Here is a 26,005-nt window from a genome sequence, read left to right on the forward strand (position 1 = left end):
CAACCTGTTCACATAACAGAGGGGTCTATTGGAATGCACAACTGCTTTTGCTGCTGCCACTCTCACCAGGGGCTCCTACTGCATTGCAAACTGAAAGCACACCACCTAGACGACTGCATCTGTCTGCATCAAACCTATGTTGATTCAGAGACTAATAACCAATCGTTGTTACACCTATATGTGATATGCATGTAACACTAAATAACAATGTTTAAGCCGTGGCTCTTTTCATAATGGGCCTTTTTAATTGCTCCTCTCAATGAGAGATGTCTCTAGCTGGGCAGGGAATCCAGTTTGAATGGAGCCATTGAATCAAAGTGTATTTGGCTTAACGAATCCAAACCTCCTCTCAACTGAGCTTAGCTAAGCAAGCCGATTATTTTCTGTTTTAATAATTTAAACTGAAGAGGCTCTCTCCATGACTGTGGAATAATCTGAACAATAAGAATAACGTGCACTTCTTTAAGTATGATTTGAGAACATCCCAGCAGCTAAAATGTAACACTACCTCCTCGAAATCCTTCCTTCTTCTCCTCTCATTTGTTCTTATTTACAACAACAACACTTTATTCTGAACTGTTTTTTCAGAGCAGAAGTTTATTTTTCGACCTTGACATTAAATGTCTTTGTCCTCGTTAAACCCATTATGTACTAGAGCGTGTAACATTCTTTACTCCCCAGTGTGTCTCCTGCAGGTTTCTCTGTATATTTGTGTACTATTTTTAAACGTCCAAACAAGCCTTTTATTCTTCGTTACTGCATTCATTCACTTTTACTCAACACAAGTATGAAAGAACAAAAGGAGAGAATAATGAGGACCGGCTTTCTCAGTAGTTTGCTTTAGTATTTGGGCTTTTCTCTCTCCGGTCTGCAAAATAATTTAATGATATTCTCGACACGGAGTTGTTTTATTAATAACCAAGTTTCTTGTGTTGTGTTTCCACTCAGGATGACTACTTCAAAAGCTGGGCTCCTGCCAAGTCTCTGGACCAAGGTGAGTGCTGCTGTTTGTGTGTGATATAATGTGTATATTAATGCATACTGTGTATGGAATATCAAACATCAATACTTTGACTTCTGACCAAATTGTGTCTGTAGTTGGCATTGAATGCTTGATCATACTTGTTTTATGTGATCAGTACATCGTGATCTAAATGAGGAAATCAGACAAATTGGCTTGTTAAGACTGTGACAACAATCTAAACAACAAGTCACTGATGCAATCAGAGGTTTGACATTGATTTGTTAAATTACTAAAACAAAGTGCTGCCAGAAGTGTAATTGTGATGAAAAAATGCTGGTGCGATGTGTCGGTAGGAATCTTCATTTAGTCTCTTCCTGTAATGCACTTATCCTCAGTTAACTCAAGAGGGTCATTTTATTGAGCTAGTAAAAGAACGATTCCACACACAGAGGCTAATGTGATCATTACAGGGACTGCTCATTTTTTTGCATTTTTGGTTTCTTTCAAGTTAATTGAAGCAGCCTTTAAAAGCATGTGCACAGCTGAGGATACTTTACATATCACACATCCTGTAACGCTCATTCACTCCCATTCAGTTGCAAATAACTAAAATGTCTTTATGTTATATACATTGTAATATGATCGGCTCAACAGAAACAAACAAACCGCAAATATTTTTGGACTTTACACATTTACATGTTGAAATTGCAGACATCTGCTTTAAAGGTACAAATCATATGTAGCTAGTATAATAAGTACAACAAAATAGACATAAACCTGTTTACACAATCACATTGTTGGGACTCGCCCTCGTTTTGGGGACAAAATGCACATCCTGAAATAAAGTAAATCATTACATCGTAGGGTGAAGACTGGGAGTCAATGTAAAGTCCGCAAAAGTCATGAAAAGTCATGTGTGTATATGTGTGTGTGTGTCTTTTTCCAAGGCTAAATGCTGCTACTTTACACAGTTGCATACTGCTTATGGACTTACCATAGCAACAATGCCAAGTCCACTTATCAATCACACTCAAGTGTGTAATGCTCTTAGACCCACAGTAACTCTTGACTAAACTCAATTATTGCAAACCACTCACTTACTCTCGCTCACACTCTCACTGTTTCACACACACACACACACACACACACACACACACACACAGATACTTTAAATCTTTCTACCACAGAGTTTGTTCTGTTCGGTGCTGGCTTGTTTTTTGCATATCTAGCGCAGTAACTGTAACTCTTCAGGGAAAGACTTGCTGAGCAGGTTTATCTGGGCCAGCTCCTCGTGGAAACTGAGCCTAATGAGAAGAGCCTCGCCTCAGTGCATCATAGTGTCTGAGAGAGAACTAAAGACAAAAAGTAAACAGAGCTTCATTCTCTCAACCAGGGACTAAATACATGAGATGTTATGGAGGAATCCTCTGTGCCAAAACCCAGTTGTAGCAAATGTAGAGAGGCCTGATTTAGATGCTAGAACAACGATGGCCTAACAGAAAAAAAATTGTTCCTGTGAAACTATTATATGGATGTTTGTTTACTAATTAGGCCAAACCTTTAGTCGTATACCCAGATGACTGTGACTTTCACCTCTGTATAATAGAAGTAGCTGTAGTCACTGTGATGTCACCCATTGGTTTGCGGACTGGCGTTTTGACGCATGAGTTCGTCATTTTGGCTGTCGCCATCTCGGTTTTTGACCATCGCCATCTTGTTTTCTATTTAACCAGAAGTAGAACAGCAGGGGGTGGAGCTAAGCGCAACCGGACACTGAATAAGACATTTTTAGATGAACCATATGTTACAATAACTTTCATGAACTGAAAACACACACTGTGAAAGGGTTAAAGTTCTAAGACAAAAACACGGACAGATTCCAAACTGCACAACGCTGTGGTAGCAAGCTGTCAATCACAAGGTAGTCACTTGAAGCATATCCTGCTTTATGATCAATTTCACTCTAAATGGGATCATAATTTCCGAAATGAGCATCATGTTGTATTGAAGAAGACTTGAAACTAGCGATTAAGACCATGAACTCATGTTTACAGTGTTTTGTGATGTAATAAATCAAGTGATTAGTATCGGGTCATCTTCTCATAGACGTCTGTACGATCAGACTTCTTTTTGCATCCAGAGGAGTCGCCCCCTGATGGCCACTAGAGAAAATGCAAGTTTAAGGCACTTCGGCATTGGCTTCACTTTTCACACCAGCACGCACAGTCAAACCAGTCGTCACTCTCCAGTTTCCAGTTTTATGTACTTCTGTAGTGATACCTATGTGGGGAAGAAAAACTTCAGTGTGTTACAGCTTGGGATTTATTCTTGTAACACTGGACAACTCTGCACCAAAGTAAAGGTCAGAATAGACGAGAACTAGCAAAATAATTTATAGCTGTTCCACTTGTGTTTGTCGCCCTTTTGGACCAATTTTTGATATTTCACTATTTAATTTGTTGAGTACAATCCAACTCTGACCAATAGAAGTATTGGCCAGAACTAAGAAATATAAAGAACCTGATGCAATTAATTATAGTTTTCCTTTAACTGTGGCAGGAGACGCTCGCAGTAGGATTCCTTTCATCACCTACTATATATAGAAAACTATTTAAAATTATTCCTGAAAGCCCTCTCCTTCTCTAAAATCTCAAGTCTTTTACACTGCCCACACCACACGGTACACTCCAAGCGTGTGAGTCACTGCAACACTTTGACAGGACATAGTGAGGTGACTTGTCCTCTTGAGAATATGGCATCTGTGCACTTCTCCAGAGAGACATTCAGTGTAGTTGAAGCCGAGAGGAGCTTTGTGCCAATTAGACTCTTTATGGGAGTGCATAAAAAATGTTTTTCTCAATCTTTTCCTTCGCCTTGTTCTGCTGCAGCGATCCACTTCAGCTGCAATGTGACTGCTCCCCTGCTGCAGAGCTGCTAACAGTGCAGTTGCTCCCACACAAAACAGGACACCTGGGAGTAATGGACAGAAAAACAATTAGACAGCGAATAAATTATGAGAATCAATCTGTTCTGCTTTCGGAACATTTGCTGATTTCATGTGTCTAAGACTGCCTCGAGTGGGCTCCATTTTCACCCAGCTGGTGCTGTAGGCATCACACTCATAAGTGTTAGCTTCACCTTTTGACTCCAGCCAGTGTCAGCATGACAAGCTTCTAGATATGAGTCATCCAATGTGGGGCATGACGCCTGAATCCCTGTCCTAAATAAAGCTACAATACTGACTTGTTTTTATAAAATCTGATGCGTGTGTGTGTGTGTGGTCAGATTACTAACGTCCTATTGAAATGACCAGGGTGACCACAGCACATACTTGCTGGTCAATACAGCAGAAACGACAGCGCCATCAGTCCCCACCTGCTGATCTCAGTTTGACTAATGAGTCACTGGTCGCCCTTGGAGACTAATCAGCAGCAGGAAGGTTGATGGAGAATCCAGTCCCCTGATGAATCACTTGCCGATTAATGCTTCCCTCTGTAGCATTTAATGAATGGAATCAGTAGGATCACAAATTACTTGTTGGTGAAACTGAACGGCAAGCGATCAAATCCACCAATGGTAAATCTCTTCCAGGATTAATGAGGTCCAGCAGTTGATGTGGAGCTTACTGTGGAGATAAACATACATTCGAATCCATGCTAATCCTACAGCATTTGAGAAAACTTCAGAATCAGATGAGCCCAGTTGGCTGCTTTGCCTCACTGAAATGAACATTTATCCCTTCTCATCAGTATACTGATAACATCAACGCGTCAACATTGTGCTGTTGATTTAGTTTTGCGTACAGTCCTGGTGCCTGCGTGACTGTTTTCCTGCATTTGTCTGGTGACAGCAGGCCAGGTTTCAAATAATTGTTTTCTGTTTTTTTGTTTGTAGCTAGTATGGTTTTCCCAGACTGTGTTTTTGCTAGAATGGATGACTTATGAGACTTAACAATGTGTAACAACATTAGAGCCTTATTTTACACAGGGTCTCTGCATATTAGAAGCTGATGTCGTGGATTAAAGTACTTCGTTATGTGTATTTTGATCTGATGGAACTTCTGTAATCTGCATTTGGCAGTAGGTTTGATGATTGCCTGGGGATAGCGAGGGTTGTTTTTGTTTTTAAATTGGAAAAAGGCTGTAATTTGCCATATTTGTTCTTTTATTATTAAGTTCCAGCTTTTTCTGAACGTTTTCGCACACTAAGAAGCTCCATCACCACCAATACGGCTGTAGAAGCGATGTATGGTGTGAGTGATGCTGTAAATGCATTTTAAACACCAACAGAGTAGGATGTCTGGTAATGCTTTAAAATGGTATAGTGTGGGTAGATAGATGATCCCGCCAACATATGTGAATTCATGTTGTTTTGTGAACATTTTATGGTATAAATCAGTTACCTGTGTTGTCTCCATGTATCCATTGTTCATATGACAGCGTAGAAGCAACATGGGAGCACATGTTGAGCATAAGAAAACCTCACATGCAATTTTCTCGGCAGACTGAAGAAGTCACAAACTTAGCATACCGTGGAGGCGAAATTTTCCCTCTGTTTTCTCTGGCAGGCAATTTACTAAACCGACAGAATCTTATATAAAGTGCTGCTTCCCACAAAATATATTCATGCAGCAATACAGTGCCTGCAACCCTGCCTTCTGTGTGTCTCAAACTCTGCAGTTACAGAGGTCTCTCTCTCCCTTCAGACTGTTCTTCCAACATTATCCTCACTTTCTCTAAATTCTCTCATCACTTTTGTTCTTCATGTTTTCAGGCCATTTCTCTCTCGGCACCGCCTCACGTCGTGCGCCTGCGAGTTTTCTATTGTTTCTGAAGTATTGAGTTCATCGGAAGGAAATTACATAATGATGAACAATGGGTGACTGTGAATCAACATACCACAGTGACATGAACACGCACACACACACAGACACACACATGCACTGAAAAGCCTGCGAGAATTAGTTGTAGTCATTTTTAAACATATTTGATGAATATTTGATGAGGTTTGGTGATAATTATCACATCCCCCCCTTGTGTCATTGTAGTCTCGCATTTTCTGTTCTTTTCTTTCATCAGCTTCTTTTGCTCGGCAGGAAATCGTTCGTAAGAACCAACATGCTGTCCCTTCCAGCTCCACTTACACAGTCTTCATCCGTCAGAAAGTACAATTTGCCCATGTCACAGCAACTCAGTAGGGATCTTCACATATTCATAGTAGAGGTCACAGAGCTGACAGGCTCCGTGGTTGCCATCACTCAAGTTTCTAGCCAAGCACAGTCAGATCTCTGTGACTAAGATGGAACATTTTTTAATATTTAATTAAAATATTTAGTATGTTGCATTTGGCTGAATTAAGAAAATATGATGAAACTATTGCTTGGATTTGATTTTTGATTTGACAGCTAGGAAAGGTATTGTCTTTTAGAAACCTTTTTAGTTTTTATTTGTTGAAATTCTCTTTACATCCCGACAAAAACTCCATAAATCAAATGCTCTGACAAAAACAGAAAATAATTCAGTGGCTGTTGCAGGACTGTATTAAGCTGCAATAATCATTTCATTCGGTCCGAATCAGTGGGCTTTGGAGGGGGGCCTGAAAGGACCGGCTGTCAGTGTTGCCGACTTGGCGACTTTCTCGCTAGATTTAGAGACTTTTGGAGCTGCTAGCTTTCATTAGAAAAGAGTTGGCAACACTGGGCTGGGTTTTTCAATTGGATAATTTTAAAATCCAGCTTACGCTTACTAGTTTCTCAAATGATGCCAACCCCAGTTTTAAATGTGACAACCCTTCTTGTCTTCATTATGCATGAGGACAGACTGAAGAATCCTTGGCTACACTAACTTGTTTCCAGTCATGGATGGTTAACCTGTTAGGCCTCGTGTACATGATGTGCTCACTGCTCTATAGCTCTGTAAGGAGGTAGGTGTGTGTGGGTGACACTGGCCCGTGTCCCAGTCAGCCCAGCTCGCTCCGTGGGTGGACTAAAGAGACATATGCTACTCAGATCAGGGCTTCATGTTCGTGGTGAACCAATTCAATGCCCAAAGCATACCCAGGACCAATAAGAGACATTTTGCAGGAGCTACCTCACGCTCTCCTCCCAGAGAAATAGTCTCCTGGTGACGAGGAAGACGAAATTAAAATTCAAGTATTTTTGCCACTTTGGATTTAAGCCAATAAACAAACTGTCAAAACATGCACAGACCGTAGAGCCCCTTGTTAGTGACACAGCGAACATAAAGATGACTTATGACTGTAAATGGTATGGACCCAGTAGTGCAGGTGAAATGCTGCCCACTATTTGTTTTAGCAGTTGGCTAGAGCTTACACATTGCACCTTTTATAGGCTGCTGAATTACGAAATATTGAATGATATATAGTCTCTTTTTTTTCAATATAAATACTGGCTGACCTAAACTTATATAGTTAAACACACAACATAGGGTTAAGTAAGATTATGTTCCAAGGTCGGATTGTTTAATTATTTGCTTTATCACATTGTTTTTATTTTTTACTGAAACTTGAGACAAGTCTGCATTTTTTCAAAGAAATTTGAAAAATAGTACAAACACAAGGCCCACTTACTTGCTTTTGCTGGACCTTTCAAAGGGAATGAAGATTGCTGTTACCTTTCTGTGATCCAGCTTTAATGGCATCTGAACAGATTTTGAGATGTAGTTGAAAGCTTCAGACAAACCTCAGAGGACCTTGTGTCAAGATAAACTTGTCAAACTTTTTCTAAGGTTCAGGTAAGAGTCGGCCCTCATAAAGGCAATACAATTTAAGTAAACGGCTTCTCCTCATTTTTATTTTATTTTTACATTTCAGTAAACTGCTGGTGGAAAACCTCAAGAGAACCTGTTTTGATATTTATTTCCAAATCACAAAATGACTTTCATTGTTGAGGCAAAATCCAATATTTTGTGATTTTTATATAAGCAGACGAAGGGATATGAGCGCACACACACACGTTGGATTTCTTTGTTTGTACAAAACACACAGGGAAGCTCAAAAACACATTCACACACGCACACACACACTCACACTACGGTTGTTGATTTCACTCTCCACCCACCTGTGACTGACTACAGCAATCTGGAGTGAGAGCGGATGCCTTGTAGTCATTATAATGTCAGCCATGCCCTGACATTTACTTTAACTTTTCCCATTTACAAGGAGGCAAAGAATACCTGCTGTCAAATAATCTTAATACAATACAAGCTGAAGTTCACTGTTAGCTACACTTTCTGTCGTTTAACAGTTTTTACTTATTTTACTGAGCTGCGATACAATCAGAATCAACTGCATTGCAGCCACGTAATCACACTTAATGCTGCACCACGTTACTGCCACGTGTCCACCAGGTCAGCTCAGGATTCTTCTAGAGTCAAACTACGAATTTTTATCTAATACTGGTTTTCTACATCTGCATTATATCCTGCTCTGTCCCATCTGTAACCATTACAGAGCTGCCCTGAAAGCCCCAGCACAGACACAGAGACAAGAGGAGAGAAAGCGTCCTTGGCAGCAATGTTGGAATCAGTATTCTGGCTATTTCATTCTCGGCTTTTGTCTATGGGCATGCCCAACACTTTTGTGAGGCTGTGATTGCAATACATTACATGGAGACGGGGAGTCAAAGGGAGGATTACAAATGGCAGGCGGTGCCCCATTATCACAGCCGGTCCAGAGGAGCACAGGAGAGTCAAACTGGCAACCAATGCTCACAAGACACAATACAGACAAAGACAGAGGGAAGACAATACAAGTTAGGTTCACAATGTTCAGGTGTTGTGCGTTTGCCTAATTAGATTAGGTAGTGAATAACTGGTTGCCACGGGAACCATGTTGGCAGCGGAAACGGAAGCCATTTGTGATGCACTCTGGCTTGGCAGTAGCTTCCGCAAACAAAAGCCTAGAAAATCTGGAGCTTCCAAATTGCCAATCAGCCTGATTAGACGTGACATTGTGTTTTCCCAGCAGAGTGTTCGTCGTTGTATATTTCATCAGCTATTTCTCCAACTGACTGAGCCTCGGCCTCTGTGAAGATATGCTGTCTGTCTGCTCCCATCCCTCATCGGTCCATCTTTAATCTCCCCAAACTCTGTCCCTTCTTCTTAATATATGCTCATATATAACCATCTTTGATCTGCGCCTGGAGACGCTTAAAGAATTAGATAGAGGGAAACTGATAAGAAAAGAGACAGATAGGGCAACAAACAACAGTGAGCACCTCAGGTCTGTGTATTAAATGGAGTGTGAGCTGGAGCAAGAACAAATATCTCATTTCAGTCTAATGTGCTAAGGGTTTGTAGTTCCCTCCCCAGGCGTTCTTTAAACATTGTTTACCGCTCTGATTTTAATGGCTTGTTGGCCACATCATAAAAAGGGACTCGATATCCACGACCCTCGGCTCAGCTCTTATCTCGCTCTCTCAGAGGGGTGAGCGCTCGCAGTGTGGAGTCTTAACACATAAATGGGACTATCAGCTGAAACGCACACGTACACGCTACAGTGATTCCAGGCGAATGCAGTGAATTAACTAGTCACACACACGGATGGTAATCAATGATACCTGGAGCCTGCTGAGACGCACCCGGAAGGTAGTACACACAATCACACCGAGAGTATTGTTAATTTAATGAACAGATGAAAGCTATCATATCAGCAGAGCAGTTCAATTTCTGTTTAGGATGCAAAAGAAGAATTGGTTCGGAAGAATAGGCCCTGAGGAACTAGTGCCGAGATAAATGGTGATTAATAAAGGGTAAATGTTAGCAGATGGAGCCACAGTGAGTAGAGTGGATTGTTGCTGCCGTGCACTTCCAGTTTAGAAGGACAGAGCCAAAACCAACAACAAACTCAAAATGAACCCGTGAATCAATGGACTGCAGTGTTGTGAACATTGCTGAACAGGCTGTTATGAAGGCGAGATACACACAACAGTAGATCACATAGAGGGAAGCTATGTGCGTGTTTGTATGTCTGTTTTCATTCATGCCCTTTGTGCCCCGTAGACAATAGAGCCTCCTGTGATCATCGTAAATTAGGATAAATAAACTTCAGAGGATGTGAGTTGACAGCCGCTGGTAGCGATCCCGGCACAAGTCCTCAGGCTAAATGCCAGCTTGTGAAAGTGACAGTGGCATCGGAGATTCTCGAGGGAGGAGACACAAAGATGTACACGGCCTAGAGAGCACTTGAGAGAGATTGCCTGCACAGAGGGTAACTCAAGAGATAAGAAAGTCATCCAATAATGAGGAGGAGAAAGGTCTGGCAAAGAGGATCAAGAGGAAACAGTGAAAGAATAATGAATAGAGGGCGTATTGGGAAAAAAAAGTTCACTTTTACCTCCACACACATACATCTCTGTATTTTTGTCCATACATAAAGGCAAAGTGCATCGCAACGTTTAAAAAAGAAAAAATTCTCTCCCAAAATCAGGACATTGTAATAATACGAGAGCACTATATATTATCATTATGAAAACACCTGAGTTGAAATCATTAACCCTACACCAACTTTCCACCAATCTTCAGCAATAAAAACAGCAAGGCAATGAGTATTAGCCAATGAGAGGCCGAGTAGGGCAGGTGGATGAATAAGGCAATCAAACTACCACTGAGAGGGCACCTCAACATTTCCAACAAACTCTTGCACACTTATTGCTAGGGTGCCATTGGTTGAGCTACTGCCTGCCAATGGTGGCATGCCTGCCAAAGGTTGCTTACCCCTGTTAAATATAAATACAGTACACGGATGTGTTTGGGAGTTAATCATCGCAGGGTGTTAATGGCACAGCCTACGGACAGACATGACAAACTCCCTGTACCTCAGTGTTTGGCTGCTGTGCTCCCGCCCTGAGGTTGTGCCACCACTGGCCTGCTTCCATAGTGGATGTTGTACTGCAGTGTGTGTGTAAGAGGGAGGATGGATTAGTGTTTTTGTATTAAGATGGATAGGTGCATTACTGTGCTTTCCCTTGGCTGATTCTACTTGTTTTTGCGCTCCTCAGTGATGCTGCCATGATTATTCCTCCCAGACGAGACAAATAATGTTTGTGTCACTTTGCAGCACCGCTAAGTCCGTCTTTCAGGATATTAAAAGCATCATATCAAAACGAATTGGGAATTGGGGACCTGAGTTAGATGAGAAAACTGATACATGTCTCTGCATTAAGTAGGCGTACAGAGCTGGATGAGGCGATTAGCTTAGTTTAGTAAAGACAGGAAGTAGAGTTGAACAGCTAGCTTGGCTCTCACCAAAGTTCAAAACTAAGCCAGCAGCTCCAAACCATAGTAATGAACTTTATCTCTTATATTTAATCCGTACAAAAACAGTAACCTAACATCTAACACAAATAAGTATTTTTGAAAAAATGTTTAACTATTATTTTAAGCATGTATTAACTATTTTAATCATTATGTTGTTGTTTTTTTCATGTCTTTCTTTAGAGGGAGAGGCTGAACCTGGCAGATATGGAGACCCGGGAACTAAAGCTCCCTCTGGCTCAGCCAAGAAGACAGTCCAGGATGGTGAGTTCGGCAACATAATCTCATTTATTTCTGATATCTATGTGTTGTTGGGCTATCTCAGTGCTGATGTAGGCCTATTTGTCCTAAAATAGTGAGAGTCGGATCATTGCAGATTACCAGGTTTAATGAGAAAGAAATACTCTTATAGCCGGTCATTGATGTTTCACAACAGAATGCTGCATTCATTTACACTGAGTTTAAATTATTCCGCGCTGCCGTCTCAGCTGCAGATCCTATAAAACAGTGGATATAATACAGCAGTGTTTAGCACAATTAGTTATCCACACTGTCTCAGGTTGTGTGCAGAGATGACAGTGTGGAAGAGAGAGATAACCAAGCTCGCAGCTCGTCGTCTGAACCAGATAGAGCATGGCGAATGCACACAGGATGATCAAAGCTAGCCCCGTCAGTAACATGCAGCTATTTCCAGGGTTAGCTTGAGTACGACCACCATGGTCTGTCAGTGCAGGCTAACACAAATATTGTAATTTGAGATTTAGCAAGTGAGCAGTGATGTACTCGAGTAAAGATTTCTCTCTTCAGAACACAGCAGAATACCTGTCACTTCTGGTGTTTGTGCAGCTTAGCAGACTTTAACAAGCTAACGTGGGTGTAGTGGGCTGAATTACTGTATATTGCTTTAAATTACCATCGGTAACATTTCAATTGAACTCTGCAGTATATGGAAAATGTATGCAGTTAACTTACCTACATTCAGTTTTTGTCTTCTATTTTTGTACTCGCTATAAGAGTACAAAATATTTATGCATGTGAGCATCATATTTGTATATATACAGCACCGCATATATTTAGGTTGTTTTTTTAGCATTTAGCCTGACTAATCGATCTACTGTGATTCGTAATTAGCCGAATAACATAATTTACTAAAAGGTGATATGAAATGGATGAATTAATCCCTCCCCCGTGTACTCTGTGTCATGGTGGAAAACACAAGACTGATTGAACACGGCTCTCGGGTCCACTTACCTGAACGCCATTGAACGTTCGTGAATCCTGGTTGAAGCCACAACAAGGCTCCAGACTACTGCTGAAATCAGTTGATGAGTTGGCAAATGGAAAACTAGATGCGGAACCGATTGGTAAATCAAATGCAAATTAGAAATGCGACGGATGCAGACATTGTGTTCTGTTCGTTAGGTAATTACAAAACCAATTACACATGTTTTGATCTAATTCAATGGGAGATAAGCTGCATGGTAACATACAGTAATCCACAGTATCAAAGCCTATGAATCTACAAAAAGAGCCGCAGCCATATTGTGCTGCTGTGAGATTCAGCCTGAATAAATAGCGTCTCTTTCCCTGAGCCTCTTCGTGTACTGGAGTCAGTTCAAACACAGATGTTGTGGTCTGGGGTGAAGGTTTTGTTATTTACAAGTTTCTCTTGTTATCAGCTCTGATGAAACATTTACAACACAGCAGAGCTACGTCTCTTTCAGTTTTCAGGGAATTATGTTGTAGAGATTCAAAGATTTAAATTGAAGCACATGAGAATGCTTTTGTTACGAAAAATAAGTGAACATGTCAGGCAGTGAGTGGTGAAAGCCAGAAATGTCAAAAGCTCATGTAGAAACGAAGTGAGTCACCGGTGTTGAGCCCACATGTGCTAAACAAACCGTACTCATTTTTTCCCTTTTTAAATGGAGCTAAATGTGAGATTTCCGATCACGTGTAGTATCATTTCACTCTCCGCTCTTCTCTGGTATGTGGTGTGGTGTAGGAGTCCTGCTGGGGGCATATTGTGTTCAGATCAGCACAAAACCTGTCAAGAAAGAGGAGATTGAAAAGGGTTTTTAAACTAGATTAAATGAATATCGTCTGGTCTTTCTCCTATTCGTCACACTTTAGGTAAAAGGGTGATTCTAATGGTTATGCAGAGCTTTGGTTTGTCATATTTGTTTTTGAGTATGATTTATATAGTGAATGTGAGAGGATAATAACAGGAGAGGAGAGTAGATGGAGGTACAGTAGAAGAGATACAAGGCTCTGATACTCATTCTCATGCATGATCTCTCTCTCTCTCTCTCACACACACACACACACACACACACACCCACCCTTCAGATTAATGAATGCCTCAGTCTAGGACAGAGCAAAAGCATTTAATTATCCCTGACATTGAAGGTGAGACAAGAGGCCAGATCTGTCATCCACCTGTGCATGTGTGTGTGTGTGTGTGTGTGTGTGTGTGTGTGTGTGTGTGTGTGTGTGTGTGTGTGTGTGACAGAGGAAAAAGAGGAAGAGACAATGTCAATGAGACAAAGAATCAGGCTGTGTGTCAAGCGTGTGGTCTTTCATTGTAACCTCTCCTGAATTTGACTAAAGGTCAAACTGATACAAACTCCTTGTCTGGCAGCAACACATGGTCAGTTATGAAAGAAAGAAAGAAAATAGACCACTAGACATTGTACAAGTGCAAAATAAAAATCATGAATGAATAAAAGAAAACCTTTTCCTCCTGCACTGCTGCAGGCCATTCACTTCTAACCCTGACATTAACAACTGGACAAAAATCCAGTAGCTTTAATCGATTGGAGGAAGGTAGCAGGAAGAGGTGAAGATTCTGGTGAGTTCTTAGATCAGTCAGAGGCAAACACACACACACACACACACACACACACAGTCTGTGTGTGTGTGTGTGTGTGCGTGTGTGTGTGTGGATGTTGCCTCTAAACAAGCCTATTTCATGCATATTCTATTTTACTTCTGCTCACTCCATTTTCCATGAATTATAAACACACTTTAAGCGGAACAGTTTATGTACTATTTTTTTTTTTAACTGTAACAACTAGCAGCTTCCACCTGAAATGAACGCTCTATTACGTACACATGCACCTTTGCTCCTTTGCTCTGAAGCTGTCTTCAAAGGCTTTTTGATTATGTACTTTTATGCTGTTCCGTTACAAATGCTATGCTGCCAGCATCAGCTTCACAAACATACTGTCTTAGGGCTCTTCACAATCAAGTATGTGTGTGCAGATGTGCTGTTGTGTGTACAATGGTTGTGTGGCAGTGATGAATATTCATTGTAGGCGATAGTCAATAGTGTTTCTCCCTCTCCAGATATTTTCCTCCTGTAAGCCACTGCAGCTTCTTCTCTGACATTCAAACCGATACAGCCTGTTTATCTTCTCTATTTCAGTTCCATCCACAATAATATGATTTTCTCATGTTTTCAATAATTAATTTTATGGCTGGTGAACCCGTTCTATCACTGCGTCCTCCCCGAGGCCCTCTCTGTGCTTTCATCCTTCCATCATTCCTCACTGTCATCCATCGCTTCAGTGCCTCTCGTAGGCCAAATAGTCAGACCCAGAGGAACGATCACACAGCAGAGAGAGAAGGGGTTTTATTTCCTCCTGATCTGTTTGTCTTTCTGTTCTCTCCCTCTCTTTCTCCATCTCTTGTTTTCTCGTTGTAGCCCCCCAGGTGAAAGAGAAGAAACACCTTTTTAATTAGTTTATAAAAGCCTGAAAGAGATGCTCATTTTTCAAATAACAGTCAAGAATCGGTCCTCTGTGAATGATTGTTGAAGCTCTTGTTTATTTAATTTAAAACGTGTTTATTTTACTTGCTATTAGAAACAGTGGCTGAGGAGAGCAATGGAGCACAGTGACGATAAAGGAGCACACACACCCATACACACAGATTACGAAAAACACCCCGTTGACCCATGTCCAGCTCAGCAGCAATTCATTTGAGGTCACCCTCTTCTCTCAGGACAGAGTTTGTTGGCGATGTGGTCTCTTCTATTGGACTCTGACTATCTTTATTATCCAATCACTGCATTCCATTCTGGCCTCCGTCCAGTATTAGAGGACACAGGAAGAGTGTTTTATCTTACCCTTCTCTTCTCTGGACACTTTTCTCATCAGGAGCATTAAGGGTGGAAGAAAGAGGGAGAACAATTCTATTCTTCACGAGACAACAAGAGTGGTTGAGTAGGGCAATTTACTGTCAACTTTAATTGTCATAAAATGTTACAGCTTCAAGTATAAAGTGCATTGCTGCAATTAAATGTCTGGGAGTTATGTGCAGGGTTGGATCGTACAGGAATGTTTTAAAGGAGCACACTTTAGACTATAAACCGCCAGAAGTGCAACTTGACTTAATGAATAACAGTTCAACAATACAGCATCACTGCCACTCTAATGCAATTAAAAGTGATTCAGTTAATGTAGACTGGTTCTACATTTTCCCTGTGAAGGAATGAATCACACCATGACCTTGTGGATTGCAAAGTAATGCACGCTGAAATTCCCCCACGGTATCCAATTGAGAGTATCCATTTAAAAAACACTGGATGTAATTTAATCACAAAAATACAACTTTCAGTCTTCGCTACAACTAACCTCAGGAGTCAAAGGGACGAGAAACACTTTGTTGGACGTACAGTCTAACATATGTGTTGAAAAACTACACATGGGTATTACTATTTTGCGAAACTGTCAGGTCAAGTGTGTAAATCAGCCAATCTGCCATGAAAAATTGTTTTCATGCCAAAATCAACTATCCATTGTTTGAAAGCTTGACATCTGCACAAGTCAAATAACTGCTGCATCAGAACTAACTAAACTGAATAACATTATTCTAACAGTATGTTTCCAGCTCTCCTCTGGCTGGCTGTGTTTGCTGGAGGGATGGAGGGAGAGAGGAAAAAGGCATGGAAGTCAATGAACCTACTTCATCCACAGTTAGGGAAATGGAGGTACAATAGAGCAAGAGCAGCAGTGTCACTGTGGTAATGGCAGGAAGGCAGAGCGAGGGCAGAATGACAGATTATTGTAACACAGCCAAACCTATAGACGCACAGAGGAACAAAGCTACGATAGCTGAGACATGGTGAGGAGAGCTGGTGAGACTTTTATTAAAACCATATACCTTCACATGTCCCTTTACATCCCTTTCAGATACACACTGTATATGGACATAATTTCACATGAGCTTAATGAAAATTACTTTGTTCTTCATGTTTAGCTATACATTTTATTTTTCCTAAGAAGCAGCACCACTTTTGAGCAGGGAATATATCTTCTTTTATGTTCTTGCTGTACTCGCTGAACATGAGCTACCAACCATGAAGTATATTGATTCCCCCCCCCAGTATATAAAAGCAGATCTGACCAGATGGTAGCTGGGATGATGCTGCATTTGCAGCAACAGCAGCACTTTCAAAGCCTGCTGCAACCCAGCAGTGAAATGTACAACAGCCAGGAGGTGTCCATGTCAACAGATTTTTTTAAAAGCCTGATTGTAAAACTCTCACAAGGCTGCACTGTACAATATCAGTCCTTTGACAGCTGTCAAAAACTACAAATTCTTTGAGAGCTTCATCAACACTTAAAGACCAACATTCACACAGACCCATTGTCTGGTCTATTTAGGTGGAGATAGCAGGTCAACAGTAGATGCCAGATACATCATCTGGAAGCTGGGAACCTGAAGATGCATTTGAGATGCAGCTCAGCAGTATGTGTCAAGTTGTTCTAGTCATAAATCAGAACTAAAAATGAACTATTGAATTGAAATAGTTTAGGAAAAAGTAAAAGGGCTTAGCAATTTTTGGATTTATACCATTTGTTACAGAAATTTGGTGCTAAATTTAACAATTTCTTTACCCTTCGAGAATTGAAAATGATCAAAAATCCCTTAATACCACATTAACACCATAAATCCATTCTGTTATTTGATATCTAAAACCTTTGACATTTGGAGTATTCTGCGAGAATTGCATTTTTTCTGTGATTTCTTCTGTTGTGAAACTGTTCAGAAACTCCCTTATTGTCAATATACCTAGGAAAGCCATACATCCTCAGAACTAGAGCACATGGTCTCTACTTTGTGGTTATTAAGTCTAATGAAGCTGTAATTATCCGAGAGGTCACAACAGGTCATTTTATACAGTGACGTCAAGTTTCAAAAAATGGTCTCTCTATGTGAAATGGCTGCTATGGGGATTAAGATCATCACACATGAATGCAATTTTCATTCAGACATCTTGGCCCTGTGAATATTTCTTATTAAGTTATTAAGGCCCCTTCCCGACAAGCTGGCATAACATACCAATGCAACCCGCTACAGCTCCTTAAAGACATGCCGGTCAAAGGTCGCCGGCGATCCTGCTGGTCTCACAGGGTTAAAGAGCATTTTACAACAAATTGACCATTTGGTTCAAATGGTTTCTGACTGAAATACATATTAGTTTAAAGATCTTACACCGCAAAATATGTTTGAAAACGACAACCAGCACTAAACTCTGTCAGTTTCAGAGACAGAGAGGTGCAAATGTGCCCACTTTGAATTCAGTCTGAGGACATTTCTGTTCACTTGTTAATGATCTGCTGTTGTCTTGTGCCCTTGCTACTCTTGTCAAGTCTTCCATCCGTCTCACTCCTACAGACTGGTAGCACATCATCCAGGGGTCATCAGTCGACAGTGGCTACACTAATTGGTAGTGGTGTCCGTGTGTACAGCTGTTGTTCGTCCTCACAAACTGTAGCTGTAACATTATAGAGAATGCACACATGACACACATTTCCTCCTTTATCACCTACCAATTCCAAAGCACTGCGTCTCCACAGTTTCTCTGTGAAGCAGTGTCTGATGAAGAATCATAATATTTACTTCACACACACACACACACATACAAATCCTTCACACTTGTACATTTGGCAACATCTTATCAGCAACAGACAAGCTTGTTCATTTACATAAATCAATAACATTTTCAAGGTAAAAATGTGGGTTTGAGTGTGAAAATGTGTTTTACTTGGCACTTCGGAATGAATGGATATGCAATAGGCGTGTCAAGTTGTATTGCTCATGAATATTGTCTTATTCACACGCACACAAACACGGATGAGAATAATGTCATACTTAAGATTAGAAAGAAGGGAGGGGAATAAAAGGAGGTGAGAGACTGGTCTCGAGGAAAGTGAAAGAGAGGTGGCAAGAGTGTGCTGCAGTTCTTCTGCATTACAATTGATTGGCTGGTTTAACCGGCAATGCTGCTCACTCGAGCTTTAAATAGATGGATAAAACTCTCTTTTACCCTACACTCTTCCATTCGCCTCTCTTCCCTGCCTCCTCCTCCCCCTCTTCATCCTGTCATTTTCTCCTTTCCTCTCCTCGTTTCTTCTCTTTTCTCTTCTTTTCGCTCCTTTCCTTTCCTCTCCTCCCCTCTCTTCATCGATACCTTACATTTTCAAATCACAGTCAGCTGAAAACAATTTTACATTCAGAGAGGCATTGTCTCTTTTTGCTGTTTATGATAAAGTATCTGTGTAATCATCTACATGTGGTGCTTTCTGTACTTCTGTGTGTAAGTGCACAAACTCACTTGCTCATTTGTATGTGTGTGTCTGATTTCCAATTTGTCTGTGAGCGGAGGTCACGCACTAATCCTAAATTGTCCACCAGTCCTGTTAACCAGATACGAGCCTCCTTTTTCCTCGGCGCCTCCTCTCCGCTCTCCCTTCATCTCTCATTTCCTCGCGGTGATAAAGTCATTTTGCAGCGAAGTGAAATAAGATGAATTTCCTGCAGCACTGATAGATGGAGGTGAGGACAAATAAGCGGGCGATAGAAACACACAGATCAGACAGCCATCAGGAGGAAGGTTGACATATCATCTCTCGGCATTCTGGAGAATATGAGAGGGCACGCGGGCTTGTAATGCGTTTTTGTATCTGTGTGTGTGTTTTAAAACATTGTAAGGAAACAAGGGTGTTGCTCAGTTATAACAGATGTGGAAACTGCGCTTCCCATGAGACTATCTAACAGTCACCATCTTTATTGTGTGTGTTCATTCATAAAGATAAAGAAAGCTCTGCCATGTGCATCGACAGCTCCAGATATTTTCAAAGTTATGTACGTTAAGAGCTGATATTTGTAGGTGTTCGTTCATTCTTTGATGGTTGTTGAGATTACAGCCTTACTGCAAGTGGAGACAAAAGAACTGCCATCGTGCATGACTCTCTCTCTCTCTCTGATTTAACGCTGATAAAGCAGCATGTAAACTGCAGCGCAGTGTGTGATCAGGTCAGAAACTAGTTGATGTTCACAGCAGACACCAGCTGTGGCTCAAACAGCCCCTAATGGAGACAAGGCCACTGTCATTATATAATGTTAGCCACGTGCTAATGACTTGTATGTGACGCATGGCTTTGATCCGTACACTCTGTGCTCAGTCCTAATTAACTTTGGATTTGAAATCGTTATTAGTTCGTTTACTGTGGTGACAGGATGTGGTCTCTGTCTGTGACTAAATACCCACTGTGTCTTTGATCTCTTACATCAGCTTGGTGACAGGGTCACCATGACCACCAGTCTAGAGTCTTTCCTTTCCTCCGTCTGTGAGAGCCAAGAGTCGGGGCCGACATAGTCGCAAGAGCCGGCTTCAACCCTCTCGTCATCTGCAACTTCCCTTACCCCCCCCACCCCCCACCCGCCCCATAGCGCGGGGAAGGTCGTCTGTTCCTTCTCTGCTCTCTCTGTGGAGCAGCCACAGCTGACCTTTCTCAGCTTATTTCTTCATTCTTATCCTCCCTGTGTTCACACAGCATTTCATACTCCCATCCCTTCCCTCAGCTGTACAAATCAATACGGCCTCTGCTCCTCCCAATATTTCTCAGTCAACACAGCAACCCAAGAGCCCCACCCAACAACCCAAGGGGCCCCACCACAGGCTAACCAAGGCTCTTCCTCGCCTCCTCCTTCATGTCCTATTAGTCTATACTTTTTCACCCCTCTCCCCAATGCCTCTCCGATCCTTCCCTGGTGCCCAAATGTTTTTGACATCACCATTCATACTTCTGACTCTCTCATACAGTATGCTACATTCCATAGATGTTGCTGTGAGACTCACTGCACTCTTTCTTACCAAAACAGGATAAATACTTCACAACACCATTCCAGCCATTTCTTCCGCATTGGCGCAGCTTCCACAGCAGCCAGACTGGGTATCTCAGATCTAACCACTCAAGTCTTTGGTCATTGGTCATCTCGGGCCTACTGCTCCTACATTCATCCAACAATCTCAATAAAGTCTGTCAAGCTCATGCTCACCTCAGCTCAATTTAGGTCTGTTGATTATTTTTAATCTCCTAAACTCCTGAGATGGATCTCCCCCAGTGAGCGTCCTCTTCTTCTACAATAGATCTGTCCATGACTGACCAAAATGGTCAACTTGCTCCTCCACGTTCATCTCCTTCCTCACATCCATTCTTCCATCCTCAACACCTGATACTTCCTCATTTTATTAAGATGTGGTCCGTGATGGTGAAAAAAAAAAGCTCTCGTCTCTCTCTTTTACTGCCATTGTGTCTTTTTCACCTCTTCCGTCTTTTTTCTTTTGTCTGTCAAATGGAAGTTGGTTTGTTCTGTTAGCCTAGTGTGAAATGACACAATGCTCCGAATCAATGAGCTGCTTTGATCTTTTGTCACCCTGGATACCAGCCAGCTGTGCTTGGCTGTTCACGGCAATAATGTCACTGTGGAGATTGATTTGGAAAAAGATGGGGTTGACGCTCAGAGAAAATAGTTCTCATTAGGAAGCTCACACTGCGGAAAACTCAAATGTTCACTTCATACCTATTACCATTCTTCTTCTCCGTCTTTTTCGCCAACTCATTATTTTTCTTCCTGCTTCAGTTAGTAGAACGTAACAAAGGGCCAGCTGGAAAACCAAAAGCTTGATGTTTTCCTGCATCTACTTCAGCGCTACATTGTGCTGATTCTCCTGCTGTGAATGTTTCCGCTGACTTGTTTTTGCAGCTCAGCGATTAAGTTTATCCCTGGTCTCTCCCCGTATAGGTCCAGACGCCACCAAGGACCCCTGTCTGAAGGTGCGCTGCCCTCCTCACAAGGTGTGTGTCAGCCATGACTACCAGACAGCCATCTGCACCAATCACAAGCAGCCAACTCACAGGTAAGAACCAGTAATGGGACATTTTAGTGTGTTAACCCCTGGTTTTTGTTATCATTGGTACTGTGACTCAGTACAGCGGGCCGTCCACTAATCACTCATCCATTGCTCCTCCCATCATATACTCGGTGAAATGTCAGGAAGGCGATGCCATAAAAAAAAAGTAGATGCCACCCAAGCAGTCATGAAGTATCAAGACGATAAAACAATTTTAAAGGGGGAGTCAGCGATTCTAATCCAATACACCTTTTGTCGATTTCAGTGAATATCTCATTACGGCTGTCATTTCTGTGTGTGCGCTGAAAACAGAATCCGGTGTTCAGACACGGCCCCTGGCTACCAAACAAAATAGTTTGGACTGAGACACACAACACAGCAACAGAGGGCGTTCTTGCTCGTGCAAAAGAGGGGAGAGGCCATGGATGTATGAAGCAAAAGGCAGTGGGAGCCAGAGGGGTGGTAAATCTGGAGCGGTGCATTTGTTTGGGTGCGGAGGGCATAAACTATTGCTTACGCCACTTTTAAGTACATTTTTGAGCGGTTGAAGAGTGCTGCAAACACAACATTAGGGTTGATTCAGCTTCAGCATTATCTACAAAGAACATCAAAACAGTAAAGTTTTGGCTGCTTTGATCCAAGACGTTCTCTTTCGTTAAAGGAGCCTCAGGGCACGTAAGACAAATTGCACCAACAGAAGCATGCAATAAAGTCACACTTTGTGTGCGGTGTGCAGTGTCGACGAACACAATTTGCTTCAGTGACAGACATACAGACACATTTTCTCAACACCAATTAATTTTAATCAAACGATCTGTTTGCTCTCTGGACTCTGTCAGCACACAATTTGTTTGTGTTTTCAACCTTGTCATGTTGCCAATTTTGAGGTTTTTCAATTTTTCAGTTCAAGAAGCATTTCCCCCAAAAGACATTTGATTGCTTTTTGTCTCTTTCTTGGGTTTAATTGATTTCTTCAAGTCATTAGCTCTTTCTTGGTTTTAATGTTGTTTTTATGCTTTGCATCAATTACAAGTCCTATTTGCTGCTTAATATGTCAAACTATTCACCTAAAATATGTATTTTCCCAAAAGCATCAATCACTGAAGCTTTGGATTATGATATTAATTAGTTGCAGTAATTGGCACAAGACCAATGACATGTCCTCTCAGAGGGACGATCCAAACTTTGTTGCTTTCAAGATATTTGCAAGCAGATGTTAATAAATACAGTTTTATGTAAACTTTGTTTCGGCATGTTTATCTAGTCACTGCTTGCAACATTAACTTTTAGAAGATGCCTTGGACACACTTAGGTATTACTTGTGTTTACTAAAAATCCAAATTAACTCTTTACTAAATATACATACTCATAACAAAAGTCTCAAGCATAACCTTCTCTTCTTGAAGTTCATATAGCTGTGCACGGACTTCTTGACTTCCCTTATTGGGCCATAAAGTTTGGCCCCCGGCCTGGACAGCTACATTACCATCCGGCTATAATTCAAAAATATTATGGAGCCTTGCAGTGTTAATTGGTATGCACCCTTGTCCTGCTGTGAGGGGGCTGTAGGACCGTCAAATCGGAGCCTTTCCAGATTATAGCAACATGGAAACTCTCAGCAGGGGGTTGAAGTCCAGTGGTTTATGAGGGAGAGAAAGATATATCACTTTCTAGTTTCTGTTTGAGGCTAGTATATCTGTAGAACGTCTGACTACTCGTCTCGCTGTAGCTGACTCTATCAGGGAATCATTTTCAAGCATGCGCTCATTTTCCTTGCCAACCCAATCTTGCACTTCCAATCAACACCAATGACTTGAACACATTCTGGTGTTTCATTGCATTTATGCAGAGAATACTTGAAAGGAGAGGAGGAGACGCATGGGATTTGATGTGTTAAATATCTTAAACATCAACCTACAAGATTAATTGTGCCTCCATCTTACCTTATCTGCCAGCACTGTTGTATTTATCAGTGCAGTGTGCATGCCTAAACTGCCGTAGCAATGATTATGGCTCGGTCGGTGAGTGTGGCACTTCTAAAGAACCAACAAAGCGGCTGACACGCTGCCTGGGATTTGAACGTTATAGTTTTACAGAGCATATGCGTCTCTCAAGGGACTGACTGACTTATTTAATTTTGTTTTTTAAATATATATATATAAAAGTATATTTGCATTTATATTTCATGGTCCACAGTGGTCCACACTGTCGGTGTAGATTAATAGTCCGCTGTTGTTCATATAAGAATAAGTGTGTGTGTGTGTGTGTGTGTGTGTGTGTGTGTGTGTGTGTGTGTGTGTGTGTGTGTGTGTGTGTGTGTGTGTGTGTATGTGTGTGTGTGTGTGTGTGTGCTCAAGATGTGTCATTCGCCAATCGAGCAGACCGAAATGTCATGAATAAATCAATATTCCAGCAGTAAACGAGACAGCATGTGGGAGTTTTTACATTTAGCGTAGATGTGAAAGAGTGTGTTTGACTTTGGAATCTCCACCTGGTCACTTCAGTAGTTGATGTTCACTCTGCATGATTCGTTGTCAACACATTAGTTTCTGTGTAAAGAGTCTGGCTGGCTGAAATTCCATCTCTGCTCGATGGATCAGGAGGCAACCTGGTGTTCAGTGAGAGCACTTAGATAGAGAATTTGTATCAAACGCAATTACGCTCGTTATTGAAAAGGCCTCGATGGACCGATCAGGATCCGCTCTGCTTCAGCTGACCCTGACAACCACAAACACTTTACAAACGTCCTGCTTAGTAGAGAACCACTCCTGCTAGATTGGATAATATTCCTGCCTGGAAAGTTATTACTGCACTTCGATTTTCTCCCACACATTAATGTATCAGAGTAATGTTAAAGTTAGAATGTAATATATACTAGACTAGAAAGCTTTTGGCTCTAGCACTGTCGATATTATTGTTTGTTTTGTGTTTCCATGTATGTGTAGGAGACCTCATCTTTGCTTTATTGAGTAATGTCCCTATGCTGATTCATGACTTATCTAAATTTGTCTCTCTCTTTCAGTGTGAAACCCAGGAAAAGCGGTGCAGGCCACAGGCACAGGCTTGAAGCTGGTGCTCATGGGAAATGTAGGCTCTGCTCGGGGCTCCAGTCGAATCCTGTGTGTGGATCTGATGGACACGCCTACTCCTCCAGGGTGAGACATCCCTTTTTTTGATTATCTTTCTATAAGCATCTCACTCTTCTTGTCCTCTCTATACTTTTCTAAAGTGTATGTTCAGAGTGTTCAGTTTCTCAGCAGATTTTCTTTCAATAATCCAGTTGATCTTTAACCATAGAAACAAGGACAGGATTGCTTCAAGACATACAACAGCACTTAAAGAGCCACTCAAAGAGCCTTAAATAAGTTATGGTGTAAATATATATATTTTCTTTTCCATTTCCACCTACTAACCTCCGCTCATAATCTCACTCTCAGCTACATAAAATGATGCATAGCCACAAACTCACAATGTCATGATAGAGGAAAGTAGAGTGAGCTTTGAGCTTTGAGCACACTTTCCCTTGCTCAGTATTATTTAATAATTGCAGCCACAGTAGTGTCCGAGGAGACAGAATCAATAAAAGCAAACCTTTGAGTTCAACAGCGGTCATGTTTTCTTTGCTGGGGAAGCTTGATGTCCATCCACACATCATCCGTATTTTTCAGCTCAGCTCTGCAGGAAATGAATGGACTTCCAGCCATTTGGTGGTCATGTTGTTTTCAGTTTAATTCCAAGGTTAAGCCTCCAACCCAGAGGTATGAAACAACGTGTTGACTGGGAATCGCTAGTGTATGAGGAAGTCAGGACACAGGCTTTCCTAATCACCTATGTGCCTGAAGCTGTGCTGAGCAGGAGAAGTATTGAAGGAGAAACAGGAGGAGGAACAAAAGGAAGGGGAAGAATGGGAAGTCCCTCTGGTCGCTGTGGTAATTTAGTTGGAGGGGTTCAGTTAGCTGGTGGAGTGATGGGTCCCTGTTGCCCAACCTAAACTCTGCTCACCAGTGAGCTGCTGGTCTCAAGCTTATTCATGTTTTATTATTGCATTACATGCCTCCCTCATCGTGACCGCACACACACACTCAATATCCTATTAAGAGGACAGTGCTCTTATCTCCTGAGAGGCTTCAGCCCACTAAGTTTAGTCCATTACGTCCCTCCTCTTAAATCATCCTCTCCTCTTCTCTTCTCTCCTCTTCTCTCCTCTCCTCTCCTCTCCTCTCCTCTACTCCTTTATTTTTACTCCACCAAGGCAGGTGTTAAAACACTGTTTCATCAAAACCACATTAACCCCTGGAGAGAGACATGCATAAAGATTCATGGGGCCCCTCAGTGTGCTGACAGTGACTCGGGGAGGTCATCCATTCCCTGGGCTTTCTCTCTCTCTCTCTCTCTCTCTCTCTCTCTCTCTCTCTCTTCCTTCCCAGATGGCTGATTCAATATGTTGAGAACAGGACATAGCGCTGTTCCTTTGTCAACAAATTTCATTAAGCGACATTAGCAGCGCTATCAAAGAGGCGACAGGGAGGAAATGATGGATTTCAATTACAACATATAGGA

General features: G+C 41.6%; 1 protein-coding gene across 1 annotated transcript in view; it reads left to right on the top strand.

The window, feature by feature from the left end:
* Positions 1-26,005, top strand: part of spock1 (SPARC (osteonectin), cwcv and kazal like domains proteoglycan 1) — an 80,682-nt gene that overhangs the window by 39,155 nt on the left and 15,522 nt on the right. The window contains exons 4-7 of the mRNA XM_076103474.1: positions 949-994; positions 11,422-11,502; positions 21,337-21,451; positions 24,468-24,600. Coding sequence (XP_075959589.1) covers positions 949-994; positions 11,422-11,502; positions 21,337-21,451; positions 24,468-24,600 — 375 coding nt within the window. The remainder of the gene's footprint in view (positions 1-948; positions 995-11,421; positions 11,503-21,336; positions 21,452-24,467; positions 24,601-26,005) is intronic.

Source organism: Anarhichas minor, unplaced genomic scaffold, assembly GCF_050575085.1.
Source record: "Anarhichas minor isolate MPS153535 unplaced genomic scaffold, ASM5057508v1 ptg000028l, whole genome shotgun sequence".
Classification (NCBI taxonomy): Eukaryota; Metazoa; Chordata; class Actinopteri; order Perciformes; family Anarhichadidae; genus Anarhichas; species Anarhichas minor.